Source organism: Fringilla coelebs (assembly GCF_963513975.1).
Source record: "Fringilla coelebs genome assembly, chromosome: 5".
Lineage (NCBI taxonomy): Eukaryota > Metazoa > Chordata > Aves > Passeriformes > Fringillidae > Fringilla > Fringilla coelebs.
In genome coordinates, this window is record NC_140033.1 from 15160051 (window position 1) to 15182102 (window position 22052).

Genomic DNA, 22052 nt, shown 5'->3' on the forward strand with positions numbered 1-22052 from the left:
TTTATATAGGCTATGATATTTTAGGTTTTATTTTGGAGAATTAGCAAAGGAATTGACTGATCCATAATTTTTGTCAACCTTGTTACATCTTGCATTCGAAATAGCTTGAATGTACTAAATCTAAAAAATGTTTTTGTTTTGATTTGCAAATTAGCACATCATAAAATTTTAATGACCTTTTGTTCAAGCATTTGAGTTTCTGCAAAAAACCTTCACAAAGAAACAGTGAAGAATCAGCTGACCAGATTATCAGATTTCTGAAACAATCACACAAAATTATTAACATCAGCAAATATTAGACAACAGTATTTTGTGATTCTCCCTTTAATCTCATTTTGGATATTAAACTTCTAAAAACATGTCTAGGAAATAACCTTGAGGACTGGTACAGTGAGTGTCCTAATAGAGAAGTGGTGTTAGGAGATGTGATTTAAAAGGTTGTGTGTGAACCAACGAGAGGAGTGTCCCGATGGTAGGTGGGGAGCCCAGATGCCTTGCCCTGGCTGCTTTCAGACCCATCCCAGCAGAGTCTTCAGCTTTTAGAAACCCATCTCCACACACTCAAAGAATCACAGAGGTACAAGGCACAGGCAGGGGAACTCCAGTAACACAATTAGGGGAACAGCCCCTGCCCAGCTGCAGGGCTGTCCCAGGAGAACCAGAGCCCCAGCCCTGCGGGATGGCAGCACACAGCAGGTCACTGCTTGTTCTGGACATATGTTGGTTTGTGATGGCTGCGCAGTCTGAGCACAGAAATACTGGCTTGTCAGCTGGGACAAGAGGTTGGCCCTATTTTGTTCTACTAAAACAACAGCTCACTGACTCTTCACTGTCTAGGCCTAGCTCATGCCAGCTGCCACAGCAGATTGCACTGCCACAACTCCGTGGACTGGGCTCACTGATTGTCAGGTGATTCTCCTGGAAGCCTGTGGTCACTTGGTCACAGAAGTGCTAACTTTGAACACACTTATATTTAGTAAGATGAATCTTGCCTGACTTTTTGAAAGTCTTCAAACTTTTCTGTCCTCAATTAGTCAATTACTCAGCGCAGTACACTTTTTTTTCCTGAGAAATTTCTGAAATTTATTTTGAACATGTAGATTAAAAGGCGTTCATTCAGCAGTTTAGCATTTGGTACAGGTTAAATGAAGTTTGAAATGAGTAACAGGTGAAGTTTAAAGTTTGAAATTATCTATGAGAAAAGAAAAAATATCAGTGGAGATTCTGTGGAAAAGAGGTCTTACTTCCCAGTTGTGTTGGCCTGTGTAAAATATTTTCTCATGGGAAATAAACATTTCTCAGGTCTGGGTTCTGATACTGTCTTGTAGGGTAGTTACTAAGTGGACCCAACATGTGGGTAGACAGATGTTAATGAGAGAATGTTTGACTTTTTATCAGTTCTTCATAGTGTGCCTGTTTATTCTGCTTTTGACAGTGCTTTGACTTGACAACTGTGCCTGAGTGATTGTCCATTCTGGACTCTCTGAAGTCTGGGTGTCTAGGAGACATTTCTGTTATTCATAAAACTTTGCAATGCATTTCAAGATTGTTTGCTTTGTAGATGTGTGTTTAATGTCTCTTAATAGTCAAACAATGAGAATTGAATTGACAATATTGCCTGTCTTCCCTTCTTAGGGGTATTTACTGCCTTGAGTTTACTGTTCTCTTTATGAAGTCAAGTCTGTGTTCTCATAGCATGAATGCTCTTTATGATCTATGAATTAAGAGAGCTTTATCTTTTCACCATATTTCTGAAGTTCATTAACATTTTCCCTCTTCAGTTCTCTGCCAATGGATGTACAAAGAAGAGAAATGCTTGGTGCTGTTTTAGTCCCAATCAGCTACCCTACAGAAGTAGCACTTTTTATACTTATGCAGTTTGAGAAGCTTGAATTCCATTCTCTGATTGGCATTCAAGTAAGCTCTGATGTTCCTTCAAAATGAAAATTAAAAAGATTTGAAGCTTATTATTCTCTAGAAGAAGCTGTATGTACTTCAGGCATTTGCAAAAGTCTTACACAATTCAGAATTCCGTGGCTGCTGTGAGCTGTCCGGCTTCAGTCAGATTGTGTATCATCAGGGAAGGTTACCTGAGGAGGTCTACAGGGAAAGGGTAGTCTTGTCCTTCCTCAAAGTTAAAATAAAACATCTCAGGCCTGGAGGGTCACCATTGCTGTGGTCAGTCAGGAAGGCTGAAACACACCTTGCACCTATGGCAAGTACAAAAGCGAAGGTACACAATTCACATTTTTCTTTGCCAACATGGTGTGCATGCCTTGCAGTTTCATTGGTGTTACAAGCACCAGTGGATTACACCTCTGAGGCATGAACTTGACAGTGTTACTTCTTGGCAGTTGTGAGATTGTCCCCTGAACCTCCCTCTCTGTTTCTGATACCATTGAGGACTTGGGAATTTTATGCAGTCTGTCACAGGAGAGTCTTGCTCCCAGTATTGTAGTGTGGTAGCCTGTTATCCTTGTGACAGTGAGCATTTTTTGCTCAAGAACATATTTTAGTGTTGCACTTTATTTTACAGACTGGCCAGATACAGATGTGAACATTTGTTTTGGATAATTTCTATTGGAAAATAATTCTAGTAAATTCAAAGAAGGTGAAATGGATAATGTGACATTTTAACAGTGATGTTTGTTCTCTTTACCTGTTGGGTTACTAGATTCATTAAATGCCTTCTCAAGACAAGCTCCATGTGTAGGATGTACTCTGCCTGGCCTCTCATGTTCCAGCTGTACTGGCATGAAAGGATAATGTGCAGACTCATCTACTTCCTGAAATGCCATGGTTTCGTTCTTCTCTCAAGAGTGTCACCTGCTCAGACATTATCCAGAATTAGATCTCTGCACATTCTGTCTTCCTTGAGAGAAGATGCTAGCCACATCTGAGCAATGGTTTTTTTCAGGATCTGCTAAGTGCATTCCTGTAGGGATTTCCTTTGATGAGGAGATAGGGCCATTGCAAAGCTTAATGAGCATTCTGTGCTAGTTATTCACATCTGAGTGCCATTGCCTGCTAATGAGACTCTACTGGAGCCAGCTGGCCTATTATGTGAAGTTCTTTTTCCTGTCATTTTGCTGTGAACATAACTGATAGAAAATATACCTGAACTTCCCATATATATTTGTCTTCTCCTTTTACCTGTGGGTGTGACTGTCAGAGGGCTAGGCTCTGCAAATTCAGGGATAAGCCTGTAAATTTTTGAATGACCTGAAAGATGTTCTGTCCTCTGCCTCATTGCAATTCCAGCTTGCAGAATTGGAGGCTCTTTTTCACCTCTCGGGTTTGAATTTCCACATAAATGTTCATCTTCTACACAGGCTCTGTAAAGCTCCTCCTTTCAGTCCTTGTTCAAGCCTAAGTATTCTTCAGAGTGTCCTTTTAAACTTCTCTTGGTGCTGCAGATGTGGTGTCTCAATTGTGGAAACATTTATTCTAAGGAGGCAATAATTATTTCTCAAGATTGTATCTTATATAGACATGCAGGTATTGTTGAAAGCCTTTCTTTGATAATGGTTGTCTCTTCTGCTCCTCTAACAGTGCTTCTCTACCTGCTCCTTGAAATGCTGTCCAAAAAGAGGTGATCACTGTAGAGAAGCCTACAGGTTCTGGGTTCTCAAGCCAGTAGACCCACTGAAATGCAGATTTTCACATTTTATTTTCCTTTGTTTATTTCACACTTAGACTGGCACATTTTCTATATCTGAGTTTCAGATAACTAGCCTTGAATGGTGGAGTTCACTGCAGTTATGCAATGCAGATTACAGTTAATATATCTCTCTCTCTCTTTATATCTGTCTGTCTGTCTATCTATCTAACTATCTGTCTGTCTCTCATTATTACCCCACAAACCCTGATCTGTAACTCTTTCCAGAGAAACCCGGAGAAACCAGTTGCCCAAATATAAATTTTCCATTGTAATTTCAGTGCTATAGAACCAGTTCCAGGGTAGCTCACTACCAGCTATCCCTTAGAGCTAATGAAGATGAGCAATGGCTCTGCATTCTAGATTTAAGCACATGGAACTCTTTTCATGCTTGTCTTTAACATAGTATTGGTCAGTATTTCACTGGCAATTGGAAAGACTGGTCTGTAATGATGAATCTCTAATTTTTTTTCATGCTTGAACTTTGACCAGCTTGAAATTATTTTATTATTTTCTTACAGGGCATTATTGCTAGTTAAAGTTTGTTCCATTTGCCTGATCTGTGACCATTGAAGTTTTTCTCAGAGTGCTTACTTTACACTTAAGGATGTTTTTTCTTAATGAATTATTTTTAAGGGATTTTTAAGAGAACAAACTCTTAAGTGTCTGTGAATGGTCCAGTAATATTTTCATGCATGTAGACTTAAGCATACGAAGTTTGTACTTAACGGCATCAAAAACTGTACAAGTAATTTGGTAGAGTTTTTAGTCCCTGAATAATGAGAACTTGATCTGAAGAGAAATTCTGTGCTAATCTTGATGAAGTATTTCACCTCTTTATGAACCAGCATGTTAATATTTTCCTTCTTTTATAAGTCCCATGGCCTCCTGTGTTGAGTGTGTCCCCATCCAAAAGGCTGCTGGCACTGAATACTATCAGGTTATGTGTGGGTTTTCTGTTTCTCTGCTGCTTTTTATGCTGAGGAGCTGTTTTGGGATTTCTGGTGGTATAGCCTGTGTTTTTAATTGCTCTCTGGGTGAATAGTAATTTCTTTTGCAACTCCTGTATCAGATATGATGGTGAGATTATTATGTGTCTTCATAGACATTTCAGAATAAATGTTGTAAAATAATGCTGGTGTTTACTTTTAACTATGTTTTAGGTATTTTTTTAAAGTAAAATTGGCAATAGGATGTTTTTCACAAATCAGTTGCAGTCATCTCTAAAGGAAACATCAGTGGGAGGGTGGATAGTAGAATTCTGATACTATTTCAACCTATTGAAACTTTGAATGCTGTTTCCTTTAAAATCAAAACTGATTTGTTTCTTTCTAGTTAGAATAAATATGCTGCTCATTTACCAATTCACTTAGGATAAACCAACTTTTTTACACAGGACAAGTGGCTGAAGAAGGAAATTGAATTGCATGCCATCAGCTTTGTGACTTGAAAACTTACCTTGTGCTCTCTGTGTCAGTTGTAATTTTCATGCATGATATTAAGGAACTAAGGTGATATGGTTGTGTATTTTGCAGAGGAATTCCTGGGAAGAAGTGTGGAACAGTCATTGTAACAGCAGAGGAACTCGGGTGTTGCAGAGTAAGTGTGCTCATTGCTTTCCAAAACTTGCATGAAAAATATTTTGTGATTTACACTTCACTGGATTGTTATGGTATAACATACATTTGCATTTTGTGATTTATGTAAGAAGTTAGAATACTGTTTTCCTTTAAGTTGCTCTTAGTTTTTGAGAGAAGAAACAGAAAGAAGCAGAAGCCAATGCTCAGTATCTCTTGCATTCTCTCTAATGCTCCTTCATGTTCTCACTCTCTCACAGTCTCTTGCAGTGTCTCAGCAGCTGTCACATACTTGATCTTCTGGATTTTTTTACTTTATCTAAATTTTTACAGCTCATATTCAGAATGTCAGTGAGTTCTGGAATCACTGAATTGCTGAGGTTGGAAAAGACCTTGGAAGATTGTCTAGTCCAATAATTCTGCCCCTGTTAGGGCAGGCTCTGTGCAGTTGGATTTTGAGTCCAAGCAATCTCCACAATTTCTCTGTTACAGCTTTTCAGCACACTCAGAGTAAAAAGGCTTTTCCTTGTCTTTAAGTGAAATTTCTCACGTTTCAAGTATGTACATATTGCAACCTTTTCTTCCTCTGGATGCTACTAACCATAGGCTGTTTATTCCCTAGTGTCATGTACTTACACAAATTGGTAAACCTTCTGTTTTCCAGGCTAAATAATTTCAGCTCTCTCTGCCTTTCCCCAGATGAGAGATGGTCCAATCCCTTAATCATTTTAGTGATGCTTTTGGTGGGATTGCTTCAGCATGTTTGTGTCTTCCTTGTACTGGGGAGCCTAGAACAGGAATGAGCAGTGCTTCAGGAGTGGCCTCACCAAAGCTGAGTCTCTTCCTTCAACTTTCTGTCAGCACACTTAGCAATGTAGCCCAGCAGGCTGTTGGCCTTTGTTGCCAAGGGCACATTGATCAACTTGGTGTCCACCAAGCCCCTTCAGTCCTCTTCTGCCAAGCTGCTTTCCAGCTGCTTGGCCTGCAGCCTGTCCTGGTGCATAGGGTTTTTCCCCTTCATGTGCAGTACCTGCATTTTGCTCTGTTGAACCCCATGAGGTTCATATTGGTAAGTTTTTCCAGCCTGTACAGATGTCTCTGAATGACAGCACAACCATCAGCTGTATAAACTGCTATTTCTAGTTTTGTATTGTTTGCAAACTTGCACTGGGTCTACTCTGTACTTCATTCAGGTTGTTAATGAAGATGCTCAGCATTCTTGGCCCATTTTTGATGCCTTGGGTACCGTGCTAGTGACTGCTCCCAGGTGGACTTGGTGCCATTCAATATGACCTTTTGAAGCCCAGCAGTTCAGCCATTTTTCAGTGTCCCTCACTGTCCAGTTTTCTACTCTATAATTCATTAGTTTGTGAGCAAGGTTTTATGGGACACACTGTATCAGGCCATGCTAAGGTGAAGAATAAACATCCACTAGGCTCCTCTCATCCAATCAGCCACTCATTTTCTGAGGAAAGGATTCCAGTGGATCAGGCATTAATTTCCCCTCTGTAAATCCTTTAATGTCTTAGCCACCTTCTTCTTTTTCATGTGTTTGCATATGTTTTCCAGGATTTTTTGCTCTATCATCACCTCAGGGTTTGAGATAAAACTGGCTTGGATCCCCTTGCCCTTTCTGAAAGACACAGGAGAACTTCCTCTGAATATCATAACTTTATAGAGGTAGCTGAAAGTGGCCCCACAGTAATATTAGACTACTCCATCAAGCACTCTCAGGTGCATCCTACCAAGTCCCATGGACTTCTGGTCTCTTTTAAATGTTCCTTTCCTGGTCCTCCTCTATCAAGCACAAGTTATCCTTGTTCCAGACTTTATCAGGTCTGGGTTTCAGGTTTCCAAGAGTCCCAAAGGTAAATCTTAGCAGTAAGATAGAAAGCTATGAGAAAGACATAGAAAAGCTATGAGAAACCTGGACCTTGCAATGTCCTTTGTCGCCTGGTCTCCTGCCCCACTCAGTGGTGAGCCCACATTTTCTGCCATCATCCTCTTGTTGCTGTTGCACCTCAAGATCTATTTATGGAGCAATCTTGCAGCAGGCCCTGACCCAGTGAGCTGGTGAGTCTGCTGCAAGTTTATCTTTGCATTTACAATCTTTTTCTTGTTCTTGACTTTGCCCAAAGAGATGACATGTGTGACTTTCAGTTTGCCTGATCACAGTGAAGAAAACTTTTATCCTTATTTGGTGTCAGGTTGGATGTACTTGGTACCTTTCAGGCTCATTTTCTTGAAGGTTCCAGACTCTTAAGAGCCAGCAGCCATTTGCTTGACAGGCAGTAGGAACAGACAACAACAGGTCTAAGTCACTGAAGGAATGACGCTGAGTCGTGCCTGACTGGAGTTTTAAAAATTACTTTTAATATACTTTCCTTGCCTAGGCACCTACTTCTTTCAGAATGTAGTTTTGGATGTCAGGAAATCCTTGAAAAATCCTGAGCCATTTTAGCATAGAAAATTGCTCTTTTTCTGGTTTGCCTACAAAGGAATTCTTGGTTCCAGCATTCAAGCTGCTCTATGAAGACATTGCACAAATGTGGTTATGTAGAGAGCGTTTAGAAGACAGATAACCCCATTTATTTTGTGTTCTATGTGCATAGTTTAGTCATTTTTTTTTTCTTTTAGTGTAGTAGAGTGCATGCTGTCTGTAATTTTTCTTTATTACCATTTCAGGATTCAGTTTTAATGCAATTTTGTGCAAACAAGCTAGACAAGAAGGACTTCTTTGGGAAATCTGATCCTTTCCTTGTATTTCATCGAAGCAATGAAGATGGCAGGTAGGTGCCTGTTAAGTATTTTTGCTCCTAATCATTAGGCAACTTAATTATTTACAGGTAATATAGTTCTCATTTTTTTACACTTTCCAGATAAAGCTGTGTTTCTTTTATAATGTTTGTTGGATTTCAGTTTGTCATGTTAGGCAGTATAGGAATAAAACTATTACAACAAATTGTTCAAACATTGCAATTGAGGGTTTTAAGAGGTAAATGTCTCATAAATATAGAGCATTATGACAATTAATTGTAATAAAATAGCTAAATAGTTTTACTTTTGTGAAGATATAGTATGCATTTAAATTAAATAGAATTCTCAAAGAAAATTGTAGATGCAAAATATGCTAATTCTTAGAAATTGTGTTTCAATAAAAACATTTTATGATGCAAATTTAAATTAGGAAGTATCTTTTATCTTTTTGACATAGTTCTAGGAAATTGAATTTAAAAACCCCTGAAATAGAATTTATATTTTTTACAAATGGCTGTTTGCTACATTCATGCTTTAATTAGCTAAAGTAGACTAATCTCTTCTGATCCACTGCTAAGCCTCGACATGCTCTGCGCTGGTCAACACAGCACTCTGCCTTTGTGGGGCTCTACTAGCAGGTTAAGATTTCTTGGAAACTCCAAGTCCTCACATCTAACATGTACCAAACCAAGTATCATGATACATGATGGTACTTTTCTCTGTAGCTTAACTGGAACAGTTGTTAACATGAATCTGTTTATGGGTGTGTGTGTCCATTACCTGCTTTTTTTCCCTTGGAGGCAGATGATAGGAGCAGTTTCCTGAGTAAACACTGCCTATGTAAAACTGCAAGCCTGGAGGAGTTATGGCTCCTTTGTGAGTGACATGAAGGTCACTTGTGCAATTTCTCTGGGTATTACTGGGAGTGCTGGCACATGCAGCCTAAAAGTGTAGGTGTTTGGGGCACAAGGAGGACATTCCCTCAAAGGAGAACTTTCGCTGCAACTGGATGAGGAATTTCAGTAATGATTTCACCAGTGACCTTGTTCTTGCTTTCTTTTGAACAATTCAGTCCCCACGATGGGAGTTCAAAAGAGGTATTTTAATTTTGCATCATTTAGAGAAAGCAGAATATGCAAATGCAGTTCATGAGAGAAGGTGATCATTGAATCTCAGAGAGGCTTACATGTTTTACCTGAGACAGCCCTGGTTAAAAATTCATGGACATAAAATGGGGAATAAAAATCTGAAAGCCATCATTCCCTTGGCTCACTTTCTTAATCTCTTAGCAAGAGTCAGATCCTCACAAGATTGCTTTCTTTCTGGATCTGTGACTAATTCCTGCATGTTACCAGGTTTTTTAAACTAGTGGGATGGAAACTGCTCTTCCCTGAAATAGTCACTGAGTGGTTATAGTTCCTGTTGAAGTTTTGGGTAAAAACATTTTAGATTAAGAGTTATTTAGCACTTTAGTCTGTAATCTCTCTCCAGCAGGTCTCTTCAGTCTTCCCTTCCTTCTGATTTCACTCTATTTCTCTTTTCCTTACCTTATATTTTATATGCAGATTGTCTGTATGAATGATTACAGCTCAATTCCATCTTCGATGACACAAAAGAAAAAGTAAATAAATACAAAATGTATCTTAATTTTTTGTATTAATTGCAGTTTTACAATCTGCCACAAAACAGAAGTTGTGAAAAATACATTGAATCCAGTGTGGCAGGCATTCAAGATTTCTGTCAGAGCACTGTGTAACGGAGACTATGACCGGTAAGATGTAGCTTAAGTTTTTTAGCATATACATTTTTTTTCTCCCTAATTCATGTGTTCTTTATTTAATCAACATTTTGAAAGGATAATAGGTGTTCAAAACTGTTCATCACATAAAAGAATTTAGAAAAATAAAGCAAATATGCTAAATCTGTAGGAAATGCTAGTGGTGTTTTCTGGAAAAAGCTCTTTGCTCTCTATGGGGTGAATTAGAAAGAAAAGACTAATTTAAAGCATAGTCTCTGTGACAGGTGTACACAAATATTTTTTAATGTTTCAATGAGAAAAAATGATGAGCTGTTTTCCTTGGGTGACAATGCAATGTCAGAGAGTGCTGATAAATGAAAGCCTTTAAAATACATAGATCAGTAGCTGACAAACACAGAAGGTAGTCATCTTCAGATTTGAAGTTTTCAGTGGTGCCATGCAAAAGGATCTATCTTTAGGTGGTAATAATAACATGTTTTTAATCAACATTTTACCACTAATAACAAACAAATTAGTTCAGAGGAAATGGGTATTTTTAGACTCCTTAAAAATGGCCATGTTGGTTACTCTTTCACTTAGATGCAATAAAAATGAAGCAATTTTTTAATGAGCATATTCAAATAGAATTTTTTACTTGTATTTGGGTTAATGTGCATAATGCATAAGCAAAATAGTATTCATTAAGCTAGTCTCTGAAGATTGCACTGTTTATCATATTAAAGAAAAAAGTTTTCATAATAATTAGAAAAGATGTTGTGGTGCAGGCATATTGAAATAACTCCAGCATTCCAAATTAAGGGAAGTTGAAAGTGTAATAGCACTCCTCAAATTATTTTTGTGTGTCTACTGTTGACCTGCTTTCAACATGATGTGCCCAGTGAATAAAGGCTCCATGGGACTTCATAGTCCTGCATACAACAATCATGTTTCAAATGAAGAAGTAGTCATTAGCTCTCAAGTTAATTCAAATTAACCTGCTGATAATCCAGAAAAAACTTCAGAGGTTTGGGGTTTTTTAGTTAGAAAACCCTTCTTTCTAAAAGTAAGGATTAACTTTCTAACATCCATGTGGTAATACATAAAACCACAAACCCCAGAGGTCTCTTTCAGATAATGATAGTTTCACAGATAAAGTTTTGGGTGCTCTGGGTTGTGTGATAGATGTGAAAGCTGGGAATAATGTCATTAGTGAAAGTATGTCACAGTGAATGTTTATACCAGTGTTGGGGAGACTAAATCTTCAGGTAGTGCATGCTTCTGAGTGAACTCTGTCCTTGTTTTCATTATGGAATGACCAGGATTGGCTTAATTTTTCTCTATGCAATTATACTATGCAATTATACAGTGTTTTCAGACATCACAGGAATGGCATTTCAGTACTGCAGTAGTACTTAATGTCTAATGTCTTTGTTCTTTCTTTTTCCTAGTCTGAGCTTTCAAAAAGCACTTACAGTTATTTTCTGCATAAAAGTTTTAAAACAGATACCTAACTCTAACCTTGATTATTTTTAAATGAAAGGTTTTTTTTTTAATATTAAACTAGGCAACCATCCTCTAAACTGTGTCCTTTAAGGTAAAGGTTAAGTTTCAGTGTGTGAAGATTGGAAAGGTCTTTTAATATCTTGCATATCTTGCAAAATAGATAAAAGTCAAGATCCGTAATTAATCCTTTAATATGAAATAAATTTCATATTAAAGAGAGGAGCTTTATTTGAGGACAAATTGCTCTTTCTGCAGTTACCTGTCTGAAGATCCTTCTCAGGAATTTATCTTGATATTCTTAATAATTTGTTTTGATAATCTGAGTTTTCTCATTGAGATGATTTTGCTATTTGGACACAGATGTGTAAGACTATTCACAACTTAAATCCCACTAAACCTTACATAAATCTTAACTTAGTGGTGTGTTCTGTCTGTCATAACTGGTTTTGAAATGGAAGTAAAATAAGGGTTGTCTAGGGAAAAAATGTGATATTGCCTTTTTTTGCTGAATTCTTCTGAAGGTGAAAGTAGTTTCCTTTGAAGGTTGAAACACTTGGTAGGATAAGAGGCTTGGAGTTGTTTTTTCACTTTGTTTTGCAGAACAACTTTCACTTTAATCAGTTTTCATTGTAAGGTAATTTAAATCCAACCTGAGTTTTGCAAGAGCTTTAAAATATAACAAATGCTGTAGTTAAGAGCCTTTAAATTTGAGTTGAAAAGAGGTACATCCAGACAAAGCAAGTCCTTCTTTTCCTATTTTGGAATATCATAAAAAATATGAAAAATATCCAGGTGTGAATTGCTTGTTATTATATTGTATATTGTATATAATATCAGCTGTTGCTCAGCTTTACCCCCAAAGAGTCTGTCCCTTCTTACTAAAGAAAATGAATCAATATATATTTGACTGTATGTAATTGGAAGAATGAGGAGCAGCTTCCATGGAAGCAAATTACAAAGTAATTGCTTAGATTCTCGTTCCCTCTATTAATAAGACAGCCCTGATGACTTCACTTCATGTGAAACTGTTCTGAAGAATGAAAGTAAGTTACATTGTTGCTTAAAATATGGGAGGTGTTATTTTTCCTTCCCATTTTCAGTTGATTTTAGGCCAAATGGGATTCACTGCTGGTGGTAGTTGAATTTGCTTACATACATGCACTTTCTATAGTAAAAGGAGGTGAACAAAGCTGTGTACTGTCTCTATCCCCATATATCTTTCCTGTTTCATCAAGGATGTTGATGATAATATGCTCTGTAGTATTTGCATTTTAAGAAATCACTCTTGAAATATGTGAAATATGATTATCTTTACTTGGGAAATGGCTGGTTTTTCCTTTTTATTTGTTTTTCAGTCATCCCTGAAGCAAGGTTAGAGCTCAAGGGTTCACTTTACTCATAAGGAAACAGTTCTTAAAAACTTTGATAATACTTTAAGGTGTAAAGAATCATTTATTTTAAAAACCACAGGAAATTCAGAGCATCAGCAAGTAAAAATAAGTTGGTCAAACTTCCAATGTGTTTGATTGTTTCCTTAGTTTCCACTGTATTTAGCTATTGATTTATGAAGAAGTATTGTGTAAACTGACAGGCTGTTTGCTGCCCCATGAGAAATGACTGAAAAATTCTGCTTTTTGAATTTGGCACAAGTGATGCACCCTTATGCTATTAATCTTAAAGGCAATCTGGGTACATATTTAACATTTTAATAGGGTTGTGTTGTTGTTTTGTTTTTGTTTTTTTATTTTAGGACAATTAAAGTAGAAGTATATGACTGGGATAGAGATGGGAGGTAAGACATTTTTTCTGTTAAACTTTAGGGTTATTCCTGCATGAATATACACATTGCAAAACATATAGATATTTAGTGTCCAGCATAATATTAGAGAAAGTTAGTTATTTGTCAACACTTAGAGGTACAGGTACTAGAAAAATTCTGCTGTGATGCAGCTCTGTGTTTTGGAGGTGTGGTAAATCCTGGTGCATTAGCCCATTTCAAACCTGCTGTGTGTACATTCATCCATGGAATGGGATAAAATGCACGTGCCTGCAATGGCGACTCGTGGTGGCCCAAATATTGCAGTGCAGAAGCCACCCATTCATTACCTTAATTTCACATTGGGTCTGAATCTTCATTTCCATGTCTGTCTTCATCAAAAGGTTATTGTAAACTCTGGAGTTGGAAGACCTGAGTTTTGTATAACCCCCTTGAAAGAGGACAGTGGAATATACGTGGAAATTCTGTTGCTAAATTCAGGAGGGATATCTGTTATTCTTAAGAGCTGTGAACCCCAGTGTACTGGCTGTACATTTTTTTCTGAAGAAATGAGCTTATCAAATTGCCTTTATTTTGACCAACAAGGTACAATTATTGTTTAACACAATGGATTGGTACCTCTTGTTCTTTTAAAAATGTTTGAGCGTATATCTTCATACTTTGATTAGAAACTGTATTCATAAATCTTGGTACTAGAACTGAAATTTAATACAGTAATATGTTTATTTCCATTTACCTGAGTTGGTCTGTCTTAATTATTTCCTATTAATCGTTACTTATATTTTAAAATATATGAATATGCACTTGCATTTTGATTTTTAAAAGCATATTATTTATTCTACAGTAATGTCTTTAATACAACCAGAGCAATTTGCTTCTAGTATTATTGATAATGATATTGTGCTTCTGTGGCAATGTCTTGTAATCATAGTAAGCAAATTTATCCTGTTCATTACCTTGCTGACAAGATCCAAAAGCCTATTCAGCTTTCTTGGGTTATAATTTTGTCTTTTTGTTTTTCCATCATGAAGCCTGTTGATTTGCAAGCTTTCTTACCTCACATTTACCCTCTATGAATACCTGCCAGTGTAAAGTCATCCTTCTTGATTAGATATTCCCTGGAGAGAAATAACATATATACATAACACATTCTAGCAATTAAAATAAGTGTCTTTAAATTCAAAAAGCCACACTAGCAAAAAATCATTGCATCCCTGTTAGAATTTCTATTAACTTTTTTTCTCTATGAGATTTGGCAAATCCTTAAAAATTTTATATGTTTGTGTATAAACCACATTTTTTGAAAAAAAATCTAGCAATGAAAAGTTAAATTGTATTGCCACACTAATAAAAAACAAGGATTATATTTTATCAAGGTATCAAACCCCATGTGCTGTATCACTTTATCCAAACTCTGTGAGATTAAAAAGAAAAGGAAGAAATCTGACAAAGAACACTAAGTAACTGCCAGTCTGAGTGAAATCTTGAACATACTGTGCATTTTAGACAATCATTGGCCTCTCCAGTCTGAAATAGTTTCAAATATTATCTGTGTTTGCTCACATCACAATCTGAATACCTATAAAGTTAATATCTAAAAAACAAAAAGTGAAGGATACTATTCACATGTTTTCCTTTTTATTCTAATGGTATGATTTTTTCTGCATTTTGTCTATTTTGAATTTAGAAGCACACAGAGCACTGACATCTTTAATGTAACATTCCTCTGAAAGATGACATTGAACTCATCTCATGTGAATTTAGACCATGCAAAAATCAGACTAGTAGATTGAACTAATCATTTAAGCTACTTCAGTGGCTTACAGGGGAAAGTGGTCTGACTGACTCCATCCTACCTGGACTGAATTGCCAGCTGGTGGTGCCTGTAAACCTACACAGTGATCACAGCAAAACCTAAGTGCCCAATTTAACTCTGGCATTGCCAAGCGTATCTGAAATGAATCCCATTCAAGGGTTACTCTTAACAATTTTTTGTACAACTCTGCTGTTCCTCTGTTAATTTCCATTTGTGATGGACAGTTTTTATTGTTACGCCAGCTGGACACTTCACCACACTGAATCTGTTTGCTCCAGAGATGTGCAGACTGGGCAGGACCAATCTTTGAAAGATTGCCTGCTCTCCAGATAGCAAAGCAAGTTATTCTGAATATTACAGGCTGCTCTGCAATCAGGAAGACAAAATTATGGTGCATATACTTGATTTCTGAATCATGGCTTGACTGGATTTTGACTTCCTGAGTCCTGACTAAGAAGTTTTTTCCCCTTTTCCCCATTCTGTGTTACCTGTGCTTTGAAAAATAAAACCATGGTGCTTTGGGTTGAGCTTCTTCCTTCATGTTCCTAAACGATGTTGTTGGAGTAATTGTAATGTAATGTCATGATCATATTGTTGTCATCAAATAGCTCTTATTTATTTTCAAATACCACACAATACTTCTTGACAAAAAATAATACATTCCCTTGGTAACATTAACACTATTAATTATTAAACATCTTTTGTGTCAAACCAGTTTTTGCATAAAAGTTGCATAAAACTTTTTGCATAAAATTGTCAAAGTATGAACAACTTGTTCTGATCGCTTTTATTGCTTCTAAGAGCTGTGAGAAACCCCAAAATATTTTATGCTATAAGAAGTAACAAAAGTTGGTTTTGTTACTGGGCCAGTTGTTTGACAGAATCACATTTATAGGATTTTTTTATTGAGTGTCCTTACATATGAAGCAGACAGATCTGACAGAAGGAAAAAAAATAAGATAGTGCACAACTTCACATCAGCAATACTAGGATGTTTTTAGTTCTCTTTAAAAGCTTTCTCATTTAATTTCAGAAAAAGTATCATTTAACATACATGTTGCAAAAGTCATTTCACAGTCTTGACATTTATGAACTGTTACATAGAAAAAAAGGGGGGGGGGTGAGTTATGAAGCTGTAAATATTGTCATGCTAAGCTGGAGCCACAGAAGCATTCATCTGAGAATATCAATACTGCAGAAGAGATTTTAAATTTCAGATTCTAAGCTCTTCCACCTTATTTTTTGTTCTTCATCTTCCTTATTCAGCTGGATAGTTGATTTTTTAATTCTTGCATTTTCTCCCTATTTATTGACGTGCTTCTGATTATGATTGTCCTTTCCTCTGTTGTTTTTTTTTTTTCCTTTAGATAATAAAAAAATTCAAAGTTTATACAATTTTGAAAGTGATTTTCAGCACTTCAAAGCACAGGGCTAAACGTGGAAAACCTAGGGAGATGGGCTTAAAGATAATTTTGTGTGCTGAGACTGTCTGGTTCAGTGTTCTGATATGCCACTCATTGATGAAAGTTTAGGAAAATTTGGTGTTAGGCAGGTAAAGAGAATAAGTACTTTGGATTCTCAGTCCAGAGACTAATAAGGAGATCCATTTGCTGAAGTGTGATGATTAATATTAGAATATTTTCTTAATGACTTGCACATCTGGCAAAGGCATATTTTGTCCAACAGTCACTCAGCCTAGTGGTGGCCTGTACATCCACCTGAATGAATGCCCAGGGTGAAGATCCTGGCTGATGCTCTGCTGTGTGCAGAGGGCTCTGGACTGGTTATGTCTGCCCATCCCTTTGCAACGTGATTCATCAGAGGAATCACATCCTTCCAGCTCAGGTCTTGTCAGTGTTTGGATATAGCCATGGGGAAAGGAGCCTTTCCAGTGTCTCTCAGAATTACAGGAGCAATTACTTCTAGGCAGTACATATTCTTTTGCTCCCCAGGGACAGTCCTGTCTGGCATGGCTCATGTTTCCTGTTTGCTGCAGCATGTTTGTAGGTAGTCATTGAACTGTTGTTTGAATTTCTGCCTTAAATATACAACCTGATTTGAAAATGAAAGGTTAGAACTGTTAGGAAAGGGAAAAGTTCCATTTTAAGCAATATATATTTTTCTCCAGTGCCATGGTTACCCAAGGTTAAATACACCTTGAGGGTGCTTCCTCCATTCCCTGCTTAAATAGTCCTTGCAGTCTGGAGAGCATTTAAGCAGAGATATACCTCCAAAATACATTTCCTAAGAAAAGTCTTTGTTTTGGAAGCAATTTGATGATCTCCTAGCTGAAAGGGAAGTGTTTCATGTGAGGTGGTCCCTTTGGAATCTGGGTGATGAGGAATATCTTTAATATAGAGTATTTCTCAGGCTTTCTTACAGTATGCTTTGCCTATTTTGTATCAGCATGAGGACTGAACATTTCATTGTTTGATTTACATATTTTTTGAATTCATGCTGATTTCAGAAAATGAGATTTATATTTGAGGGTGTTTTTTTGTTTAATTTCATTATGCATAAAGCAAAAAGAAATTTCATGTTGCTGTGGATTGTTTCCATTTTTCATCTTGCAACATTCCAATTTATTTAAATTTGCTTTTAATATTTATAGTTTAATTAGAACTGTGCTGAATTTCTTAAAAACAAGTTTTGCAAGTCACAAAGTCCTAAAACTTGGAATTTCTATTATAGCTTACCATTGGAGGGAAGGTAAAACAGCTTCATAGCTCACCAGATGTGGAGGCAGAGTGTAGAGGAAATACAATGCCTTCTTAGGCCACAGCTGGGAAAATCTGGAGCAGCAGTGGGGAAAGTTCAGCTGGGCAGAGCAGAGAATGGGAGCAGACCTTGTGGCTTCTGGGAGCTGTGCAGTTGGGGCTCTGAGCCCTGCAGCCCCTCCATCCCGTCTGAGATGCAAACCTGCAGCTCGGTCACATCTGGCAGCCCCGTGGTTCTGTGCCCCTGCTCCCTGAGCCTGGGCACCTTCCTCAGGGTGCTTCCCCTGCCACAAGCCCCTGGTGCTCACAGTGGCTCCTGGGCAATGTGCCAGCCCTGCTCATGCATTGGCAAAGCAGTTTTTAAACCTTGAATGGCAGCACAGGAGTGACAAATGTATTCCTGGAGCAGGAATGGAGTTTAGAAAGGAGAAGCTTGATAACCTCTGCTTTATTGTTAGGTTGAGATCTGCTTTCCAATATACCATAAGCTGAGTAGCCTCAGTGGATTGTTTTACTCTCCCCAGATGGGAAGACAAAGAAGCTGAAATAAGCTTTGGGTTTTCCCCTGAAATGTTCCATGTCATGTTACAGAGATTGGGAGCACTGGTCTTTTCTGGTTTAAGTTACTTCTTTCCTGCTTTCAGTAACTCCCTTTCTCTCACATAGCCTCATACACAGTTCAGAGTCTGTAGTGCCAGTGGTCATCCACTGAGGAAATGGTGACAGTTTTTTCAGGTTCTGTAAACTTACATTGGGGTCAGTCACTGATTTACAACATAATCCTCATTGTGCAGCTAAGTTAAGCAAAAGACAACAAAAAGATTTAAGCTAATCCTTTCCAACTCTAAATTTGCATTACACAACAGAGGGAGTAGTAATGATTTTTAAGCAAATTATATCTGTTGCCATTACTTGTTTTTGGGTGTCAGTTCGTATTGGCCTTGTGTCTCTTTTCCATTAATAGAAAAAATACATGTTTAAATTCCTAAATGTTGTGCATTTGATTTAAAATCTTATTTTTCAAACAGCCATGATTTCATTGGAGAATTCACAACAAGTTACAGAGAGCTGTCGAGAGGGCAGTCTCAGTTCAATGTTTATGAGGTAAGTATTATGAGTATTTACTCACTCTCAGGAAATAAATGAGAAAACAAAGAAAAACACTGAAAACAATGGGAAGCTATTATTGCCACTAATGAGAAGGCAAGCCTGTGTGGCTCTAACCCTTTTTTTTTTTTTTTGCTTTTGCATGGTGTGCAGGTCTTTGGTATTCCTTAAGGTATCCTTTAATTGGTCTCAGACTACTGCCATTATACTTCAGTATTATCATAGTCCTAATATAGGTGGTAGCAAATATAATGGTTTAGGTAAGCACTAAAGAAGTTAGGGAAGGAGGGTGCTCCAATTATGTGCTGCACTTTTATTTTGAAGATGAGCAAAGGTGCTGCTGTGCAGAGCAGGACAAAGATAACAGAAAGCCATGGCTTTTTCCTTATCTAGATCCAAGATCAACCCCAGAGTTACAGTAAGTTATAGTAGTTTCCTGTGAATAGTGTCATAACACAGATTACTGTGTGCAGTGAAAATGTCCTCTCCTGTTGTATCACTGACACAAATCCTACCCTACCAGGAGTATTCTGTCATAACATCTTAAGTCATTTTTCAGTTTCTTAAATATAGTGTCAGTATCATACTCCTGGCAACAGTGTCTATTTCCTGAACAGCTCTCGTTTGCCTCCCCACACTGCAGTCCTCCCCACTTGGGTACTGCTCCTACTTGCTTAGCCTGTACAGTATCAGAACACAAGATACTGGGCAAATTCTTTTCTAAATGTTTTGCTGTTACAAACTAACCCAAGGCAGGTAGAGAAGTTTGAGTGAGTGTCCGGTATTTAAAGATGAGGAACCTTGCTAGAACCACCTCTTTGCAATTGAGCATTTTTTAATGGGTTCATTATAAGTCATGTAGCTTCCTAGGTTCCTGCTGGGATGTAAAATTTTCACATTCTAAAAAATGTTGTTTAATTGCTGAAGTTATTGGAAATTCTAAAAGGAACTCCATGTAAATATATTAATAAATATAGTACTATGAATTATAGGAGAGAAACAAGCTGTCATTTAATTCATCTTTGCTTCCAAGTATATGCCTTGTTTGCCATGATATTTCACTCCAAGCTCTAGTGCAGTTTCTTGCAATTCCTAAGAAGCCAATTGCCGAGTTACCTGAAGCAGAAAGTTCAAATGAATCTTCTCTTTGGCATTTAATGACTGCTGGCAAGCAATATGCTGCTAATTCAGGTCTGACCATTGAATTCTGGAGAGCAGTGAATGCACTGCCACAGGGCAGACAGGCAGCCTGTTACCTTCATCTTCCTCTTCTGGGCAAATGTCAGCAGGAGTCACTTTCTGGCTAAAATTTTGGTTCAGCAAGAATTGCTGCATTGTTAATTGCCATCATTATACATGCTTAGTCTATTGCTCATCAGACACTGTTAAATGGAGGGGCAGGAGCTACTTGGGATTTTTTAAGTGTTAATAGGCTTATATGTGTGCAAAGGAGTAGAAGCTTGGCAGGATATTTACTGTATAACATCAGTGTGGCATACTGGGGGAAAAGAGGCACTCGTTTAGCATGTTTGGGAAGAGTTCAAATCACAGTTGTCTCTTTCTACCTTCCATTTCACAGCTGTTCTGTGTTGTGCAAAGAATAGGATCTTTAAATGTAATTTCATTTTAGTTGAGGGAGAAAATCTTTGGAAGACAACTATTTTGCCCATTTTCAGGCAAAATTCTTTAAATATTTTATACCAGATAAGTGACTAAGATTTCTATTGGGTATGTTTTCATTCCTTATCATTTGCAGAACATCTGTGAGTAGTTTACAGTAAAACTTGGCAGGAAGCCATAAGGCATTGAATTTCCTAGGTATGTAGGAGATAGTTGAATGACCTAATTAACAAAATAATGTTTTGCTTCTGATTCCATGTGTATTTCTGGAAAAGCAGGAGTACATTTACATATGTATGTAACAAAATTAACTTGTACTTGCCTTTTGTAGGTATTCAGGAGGGAAAAAAAATATTGGAGGCTACAGTGAGAAAGTTTGTGGCCATGGGTTCCAGACATTCAAGAAAATTGTTTAATGCTTTGTAGTCTAGCTCCATGAAGAATCTGGGGTATGGAGAGTGCACTGAGCCCCCCATCCCCCCCCAAATTCCTGTATGCCAGTCAGGTGGTAATCTTCAACATTATCATGAAATTACCTATTTCATGGAACTTGATCTTCCTGTCAGCAGATCCTGTCATTGCACCAAGTACAGAAATTGGGAGTAGAACAACTCTGGTGTTTCTCAGGTGCTGTGAGGAACAGATGGAAAGAGATTACCTGGATTGTGAAGAGATGAATTGTTAGGTGACAGAGGAGTGACACTATACACTGAAACATGTGATCAGGAATGCAGAACAATGCAGAATTCTGGGAGAATTCAAAGTGTGTTTCACTGAGATATAAGTGTGTTTCACTCTCAGATATAATGAATGTTCTGTGGGGACTCTGTTGCCCCCATTCCTTAGTTGTCAAATATGATTACCAGCAGTGGCTCCCTGGCAAGTACCATGAAGGTAAATTCACTGGTTTTCAACATGCACTGAAAATAGAGTACCTTCTGCATTGAAAATACCTTACACTTATCTTTATATTGGATCATACTGCTTTAATGTTTGTATCTGTGTTTCTAGGTAATAAATCCAAAGAAAAAAGGAAAAAAGAAAAAGTATGTTAATTCTGGAACAGTAAGTAAATGTATTTTATGTTACTGGATGTTTTTTCTTCTTGCTTCAAAGAGAGTTTTAACAGGATTAGAATAGAACTTTGTGTCAAGGCCACAATTACAAAACTATTTACTTTTACACAGCATTTTCAGATGTTTTTTAATTTGAAGGGTTTGATATAACATTTGTTCAAATGTGCTGTCAAATCGCCAGTGGTTTTCAAAATAAGTTCTACAAAAAATTTCCGTCAAATAATTGAAACTGTTGGACTGAAAACACTTTTTAATTTTTATCTGAAACATACCTGCACTTTTACAAATCAATTTTCTTTTCAAATGTATCTGCTGAGTTAGCATTGTTAAAAGCTAGTATGCTTATGGCAAAATCAAAAAAAGTCAACATTTTTTATTACCAACAGTTGTTTGTAAATTTATTTTGAAAGATCTGTTAGTTTTGTTTGGAATGAGAATGTCTCTTATTTGATTTGCATTCCATGTTCTGTTTGTGTGTTTATGAACCATTTGGTAGCAATACAATTATTTCCATTCAGCACTTGCTCAGCTTTGATGTCCTGGCACCCATGATGTTCACACCATCATTTACAAAAAAGTGAAGTAAATTTTGAGGATTGGTGTATTGGAAGACCTAATCAGTTATGAGAGATGTTTTTTGTAAACACATCCACCATGTGGGTTTTTTCCACATGAACAGTTCCACTCTTGAGTAGGGCTCAGTAGG

At 37.3% G+C, this 22052-nt stretch overlaps 1 protein-coding gene across 1 annotated transcript in view; it reads left to right on the forward strand.

Moving 5' to 3' along the window:
- Positions 1-22052, forward strand: part of CPNE8 (copine 8) — a 69240-nt gene that overhangs the window by 25231 nt on the left and 21957 nt on the right. Inside the window, exons 7-12 of the mRNA XM_084206276.1 lie at positions 5194-5257; positions 7921-8024; positions 9659-9763; positions 12984-13025; positions 18572-18647; positions 21282-21335. Coding sequence (XP_084062402.1) covers positions 5194-5257; positions 7921-8024; positions 9659-9763; positions 12984-13025; positions 18572-18647; positions 21282-21335 — 445 coding nt within the window. The remainder of the gene's footprint in view (positions 1-5193; positions 5258-7920; positions 8025-9658; positions 9764-12983; positions 13026-18571; positions 18648-21281; positions 21336-22052) is intronic.